The sequence below is a fragment of the Micromys minutus genome (genome assembly GCF_963924665.1).
Source record: "Micromys minutus genome assembly, chromosome: 25".
Taxonomy (NCBI): Eukaryota; Metazoa; Chordata; class Mammalia; order Rodentia; family Muridae; genus Micromys; species Micromys minutus.
In genome coordinates this window covers 6,799,452-6,806,473 of record NC_137960.1, presented here as the reverse complement: position 1 = coordinate 6,806,473, position 7,022 = coordinate 6,799,452, and the positions used below count along the sequence as shown (strand labels likewise).

The following is a 7,022-nucleotide window of genomic DNA, read 5'->3' as shown; positions in this document are numbered from 1 at the left end:
AGGGGAACTGGGTCCCCAGCCAGCTCTCAGCAGAACCTAGGCCAACTGTCAACAAAACCATTTGGAGGCACTGCCCAGGGGCCAGGTGCCCAGCTTGCCTGATTCTTGGTGCCCATCTCTCTTCCTCCTCACCGTTAACTCGGAGCAAAATAATCATCAGCCACAGCAGAGTTGCCAGAAAACAGGTCCCGTGTGCCATTAACCAGTCTTATCGGTGACCTTTGCTAGAGTTACGGCTCCCCCACCCCCACCCCGATTTTTCTAAGCCATTCAAGTTATTAGACAACGCTGAACCTGATTGTTATTCTCTAAGTGTCTTCTTGGATATCGGGTGGTTTAGAGTATACATTTGCCTTTAACTGTTTCATCACCGGCACGCATGTTGCTTCAGAACCTGTTGGCTGGTTTGCTATAGTTTGAGACTGCATTCTTTTTCTGGGTCCATACCCGTACTGGCAGGCAGGTACCTCCAAATTCTAGCTAGCTTCATTTCAACAGGACATGTCACCCAAGGAATGCCACCTGTTCTTTAGTGTGTGTCCAGGTCATAGGAAGTCCAGAGATGTGAGGACTGGGGGCTTGGCTACTGTTCTAGTTAGCATTCACTGTCAATTTGATACAACATAGAACCGCCTGAAATTAAAACAAACAAACAAAAATGCCATTGAGTAAACTGTCTTGATCTAGTTGGTTTATGGACATTTCTGTGAGGTCTGTCTTGAGGTCTGCCCACTGTGGGCAGTGCCATCCCTAGGCAGGTGGTCCTGACCTGTCTGAGAAAACAAGCTAAATTACTTCACAGCATGGGCCTGTGAAGAAGTCACAGAGTGAAGCGGCAGGCAATGGTCATGCTTGGTTTGCACTTCAAGTTCCTACCACAGCTTCCCTCCGTGGTGGACCGTGACCCGGATGTAATCCAAACGAAACCTGTCTTCCCCTAAGGTGTTTTTGGCCAGCAATAGTAAGGAAGCAATAGCATATTTTTTATTTTATGCCCTTTAGGGGCATATCAGAGGTTACCACTGTATTCTACTCCCAGAGTTGATAGCACAGGGAAGGAATATCAGAGTTTCCTCTGAGGTTATCACTGGGTCACCTCCTTGGTTTCCCGTCACATCAGGGAAGGATAGAGGAGTGGGGGCGATTTGGAATGGCTCCTCCTCCAGAACAGAAGTTCGTGGAGATAGCTGCGGGCAGGCAAGAAGATTCCAGATGAGAAGATGAACAGCGAGAGATACTTCTTCACTGTCCCGGAGCAACGTGCACATTTCGGTGGAGGGCCCATCTGTTTTGTTAAATTGACAATTTCCTTCTGCAGGAAATCAAGGTTCATACTGAGTTTCAGACTAACTACTGAGGAAGAAATAGAGTCACTTTCTAAAGACTCTGCCTTTGAAGACGTTTGACGTGTAACCTAATTTTGTTTGATGGAGTTTGTTTTGCTTTTTTCCATTTGCTACCTAGATATGTGTTTCATTATTTCCCACAGAATCAGGCTTGGGTGGCAGAGCCAGGGAGACAGAGCTCTCTGAGCCTCAAAGTTACTTTTAAAAAAAAGATGAAATATTAAAGAAAATTACAATAAAATATAGGATCGACCATCTCATGGGTTTTCTGACACCTCCCCAATATGAACACACACACATACATACATACACACATACACACATATCACACATGTACACAGACCACTTATCTATACACACACATACACATATCATACACATCACTAACACACACACACACACACACACATATATATATACATCCTTATACACACCACAAACATACATACACATATACACACATCACCCACACATACACATATCACACACACAGATACATGCATGCACATACATCACACATGCATATACATATCACATATGTATATGGACACACTTATCTACACATACATGCATCACACACAAATTACATACATACACATCTTTACACGTATCAGACACATACACATATACACACATCACATATACACATCACATATACATACATATATACACATCCTTACACATATCAAACATACACACATACACATATACACATATCACACACACACAAACTCAAAAGGGTAATATTTGAACAAACCTAGATATGGAAAGATTATTTATTGGGAAAGATTTCCTTTTCAGAAAAATGTATTTGCTAACTTAATACTGATTTGTGTATTTTAATTACACTTGTTTGTGTGCAGATCTGTGTGCGAGTGTGTACATGTGCATGCCCCACAGTGCCTATGTACAGATCAGAGTACAGCTTGTGGTTTTCTCCTTTTCTGTGTGAATCCCTGGGTTAAGTTTGGTGGCAGGCGCTTTGCCCACTAAGACATCTGTCAGCTCACGAGTGGCTTTCACTGGAGGAAAAAGTTTCTATCCTTTTAAGATGGATCTGATCAAAACTCTGTTTTCCACTTTGAAAATGCAAGCCTTCTAAAAGGCATTCTAACGCGAAGACGGGCTTATCTTTCAGAAAGTAATTACAGCATAATATGAGTTCTTGGAATCAGAAGCGTGACTTCGGAACGGTCCTGTGAATAGTGATATGGGAGGAAGAGACAGGCGAGCAATAGAAGTGTCAACTGCTTTTAATTGAAGGAGAGTAATCCGCGCCCATCCAGCAGGAGACACAAGCATGTCTGAGTCTCTCGGCGGGCAAGGCTTCTTCTGTTCGGCTCTCCTGGCCCACCTCCGGTAGAGATGAACTTACTTGATGTCACACAAGAGAGCCACGCCTCTCAGGATCCAGTGATCCGGGGACAGCACCGTGCGCAGGTACACCACGGTGATGAAGGTGAGGTCAGTTCGCCTGGGTTTCTTGTAGATGGGGCACACGTACAGCTTCGGGTCCTTGGGCGCCGTGGAGTTAATGGCAAAGATATGCAGGACCGGAAGCTGCATGAAGAGAACCTTCGGGGTGGATTCTGTGAGCTTCCCGTTCCGCCTGTCCCAGGATGCTCCATCCATATACAGCCCATAAATATACACACCTTCCTGGAGGACCAAGCGACAGAGAAGGAGAGGTGCTGAAAACTAGGCGTCCGTTATGTAATGAGGGCTGTCAGTTCAGAAAGAAAACGCATGCCAGTCTTAAAGCTGATAAGGAAACCCCACTGGGCCAATCGTAGTCACAGAAACACTAAGCCACGACTCCCCTGGGACACTGAGTGAATCTAGCTGCACAATGGGAGTGCCCAGCTGTGAGTTATTGGAACTCGGAGTGGTCCACGTGGGAAACAGGAAGGCCAAGTCACCTCTGCAGGTAGCTGTGAATTCAGTTCGGGCTGTTGCAAGCTGTGACTTGGAGCCGTTGTCAATGGAACCTTGGGTTGAGTTAATCAAGCCAATCCTAGGCTCCACCCCCACCTCCTTCACGGGATGAAACGAGAATAGAGCGCCCCCAGAGGTCTGGAGTGGTACAACAAGGTAGACATGAGACAGGAGGAGAGAGTTGGCCTTCCAGTGTGTGTTACCACGGGGGTATGAATGTGTCCCTATGTTCTTTCCTACAAACTTGCTTTCATAGGCCTCACATTTAAATCCGAGGAAGCATGACCCCTGAGAAAAGGTAACAGTTTGAATTTGTTAGTGGAGTTGCCTGGTTCTGAGGGTAAATGCAGCGACTTTGGACTGAGGTCATGGGGGCTTCAGCCATGACAGCAGACGGTGGAAGAGATCCCTGAAGAGCTGGGGCAGTGTATGGAAATGAGGAGGAGGAAGCAGAAGCAACTCCACAGAGATGGACAGGCTGGGCAGAGACTATACTTTACTTCTTGACAGAGGGTTCCGGGGTAATAAAATGAGGTAACCCTTGACCGTGGAAGATGAGTGTGCCCAGCTGAAGTGTCTGAACTCTATCTTGCAGGCACGGGGGAGCCACAGAACATGTATTCATTAAGACGAGAAAGGGCTGGAGAGAATCATGCAAGCTCGTAAAGTATATTTATGTAGAAGATGGTGACCGTTTTTCTATTTCTAATGAAGACAGGGCCTGGGGAGGTAAATGGAGCTGGTGATAAAGGACAGAGGAATTAGCTGCAAAAAGTTTCTAGGACTCTCCTATGTGTGCTAACTGCATGAGGACCATATATTCTGAACCATAAACTGGGACACATGGTTTGACACTGAGATCCTGGGCAGTCAATGAGTGTCTGCTCCCATCGCTAGCTTAGTGGTTGACAATCTATACAGAACAAGCTGACCACCAGGAAACCGTGCCCTCTTCTACATCTCTTGCCATGTAAGGACCTCAAGAGTCACAGTGAGAAGACAGCAGGTAATACAATGTCACCTGGACTGGCTGGTTTTGGGTGTCAACCTGACTCGAGCTAGAATCATCATCAGAGAGGAAGGAGCCTCTCGTGAGGAAATGCCTCCAATGGGATCCAGCTATAAGAATTTTTTTCCCAGTTAGTAAGGCCCTGCCCATGGTGGGTGATGTCATCCTTGAGTTCTGGTCCTGGGTTCTACAATTTTAAAAAAGGCTGAGCAAGCTACAAGGAGCAAACCAGTCAGTCAGTAGCACCCCACCAATGGCTCTGCATCAGCGCCTGCCTTCAGGTTCCTGCCTTGTTTGAGTTCCTGTCCTGACTGCCTTCAATGATAAACTCCACTTTGGAAGTGTAAGTTGAATGAACTCTGTGTGTGTGTGTGTGTGTGTGTGTGTGTGTGTGTGTGTTGTGTATGTGTATGTGTGTTTGCACAAGAGCATGTGTGTAGGGGCAGGTCATGCAGAGAGACACAAAGTAGTTTAAAGCTTCTAACAGTTGTGGTAGGAAACTAACCAATCTTGCCAATGGCTACCAGTCAGCATCTGGAGCCCGGGGAGAGTCATGGAGTGAGGTTGTCTCTCAGAGTGTCCTTCTGGAAGAAACCAACCCTGCCAGTCACTGATTTACATTGTTTTGTTTTGAGACAGGGCCTCACATATCCCAGGCTGACTGCTGATCCTCCTGCTTCCGTCTCCCAAATGTTAGGATTCCAGGTGTGGGGTACGACATTCAGCTTATGTGGCGCTGGGGATCGAACCCAGAGCTCCGTGCTCGCTAAGCCAGCCCTCTACAGTGCTTTTGGACTTCAGGACTTCTTAACTGTGAGGGGAACCCAGACTGTGGTGTCCCAGGCAACAAGTGTGGGTGGGGGTTCCAGGAAGCTGGGTGGTGCTATAAGAAATACCTACATACATGGAGGTAACATGGTGTGTGTGCTCAAGAACAGGTAGAAGATGCAAGAACCTGGGAACACGTTAACAGAGAGACCCTAAATTACCTCACAGGAATGAAAGCGCAGCGTAGGAGTGTGTGGGATGAGGGCAAAGAGAGGCATAAGCAAGCAGCCTTCTAGTAGCTGGAAGGAAGATCCCCAGTTACAAAGTGGCAGAAAGCTGCCCAGAGCTCAGAAAATCGGGTGTCCAAGTCTCCTTGGTGCTGAGGGAACGGAGAAAGAAGGACCAGGTTTGTTGAGCTCCTGTGTCAGCTTCCATGGTGGCGCTTACAGCCTTGTGACTTCCTGCAGAGGGGCCGAACCCTAGCATAGTTTTCAGACCACTGAAGAACTTGCCCACGTCTGGTTCGAAGCAGAGGGGTTTGGGCCTGCTGTCCCCATGGCATGGCAGACTCTCTGCGCTCAGAGTCTCAACGTATATGGAGGGGTGGTAGGGTGTTCGAACTGGGCTCCCACCGGTTCGGTGGGTTACCATGGCCTTCAGCTGCTACAGTGGAACCCGTGAGCTCAGAGCAGGAGCTGAAGACCCACTGAGATCCTTCTAAGAAAACATGCACATAACTTGTATTTACATACATACATACATATATACATACATATGTATATATACATACATACATATACATATACATCATATACATATACATATACATATACATATACATATACATATACATATACATATATATATATATATATATATATGGTCACCCATGGAGTCCCTGGGCTCATTACCCTTTGTCATTAACCTCCCACTTAGCAGATGGGGGAGGCTTTAGCCTTGAGGTTGTCTAGTGACAACAGAGAAGAAGCTCGCTGAAAAGGAGGCAGGCTTCACAGAGGGAGCCAAGGTCAGTTTTCAATTTTTTTTTCTTTTTGGTTTTGTTTTGTTTTTGTGGCATTAGGGACTGAACCCAGGACCTTGCCTACTAGGTAAGTGTTTGCCTATTTATTGCACATACATCCCTGGCCCTCAAGGACAAGTTTAAGCTGAACTTGGGTTTTCACCCTCAGCCCCACCCACAGCTCCTACCGCTGGGGGAGTTATGATCTCTTCCTTGGTCTGCCGTAGGACTTCATTGTGGATGGTCACTGTGTCCAGCGCCCAGCCTTTGTGAGCTCGGGTCACTTCTTGCCTCATTGCTGTGAGGAAGCCTAGAGAGAGGGGGGAGGGAATGGAGGGAGGAGGGAAGGGGGAAGGAGGGGGGAGGGAGTGAGAGAGAAGGGGGGAGAGGGAGGAAGAGAGAGACGCTTGATGAAGCCCACCTTAGAAACACAGAGGAAGTGACACAGAGGACATCTTGACACTCTCCAACTTGCTTGCCCATCCTGGGAGGAGCTGAGACCAGAACCTCGGAGCAAGGGGCATTTCTTACTTGGGATTTGTTTCCATGGGGACAGTGAAGGGATGAAGAGAGAGGGACCTTGATTTGGAAGTCCCCTGGAACCCCAAGTCCTTTTTAAGGGTTCCAACTTAGCCCTGGCTCATGGTCTCTATTGGAAAACGAGATGTCCAATGTGTGACCAAAATAGTAAAATATTCTGAGAAACAGCCTTCCAATTAAACTCGAATCAAACCATTATGAGGCTTCTATTTGCCGTGATGGGACAATTTCATTTAGTCTAAGGAAATAAGGTATAAACAGCATAATAGGGACCTGACTTTCAATTTGATCAAACAAGGCAATCGCACCGGAAAGGGGGAGCTACATCTTTTAATGTGCATAATACGGTTATTTTAAGGTAATGCGCGGCTCCATATCTGTGGCCTTTCTCTAAACTTAATAT

General features: G+C 46.7%; 1 protein-coding gene across 2 annotated transcripts in view; it reads right to left on the bottom strand.

The window, feature by feature from the left end:
- Positions 1-2,717: 2,717 nt before the first annotated feature.
- DNAH8 (dynein axonemal heavy chain 8) overlaps positions 2,718-7,022 on the bottom strand; it is a gene marked incomplete at its 3' end in the record, with an annotated part of 214,111 nt that continues 209,806 nt past the window's right edge. For both annotated transcript variants that reach the window (XM_080938138.1, XM_080938139.1), the window contains exons 88-89: positions 6,268-6,389; positions 2,718-3,005 (exon numbers count right to left, since the gene is read on the bottom strand). In XM_080938138.1, the coding sequence (XP_080794264.1) occupies positions 2,718-3,005; positions 6,268-6,389 (410 nt within the window). The remainder of the gene's footprint in view (positions 3,006-6,267; positions 6,390-7,022) is intronic.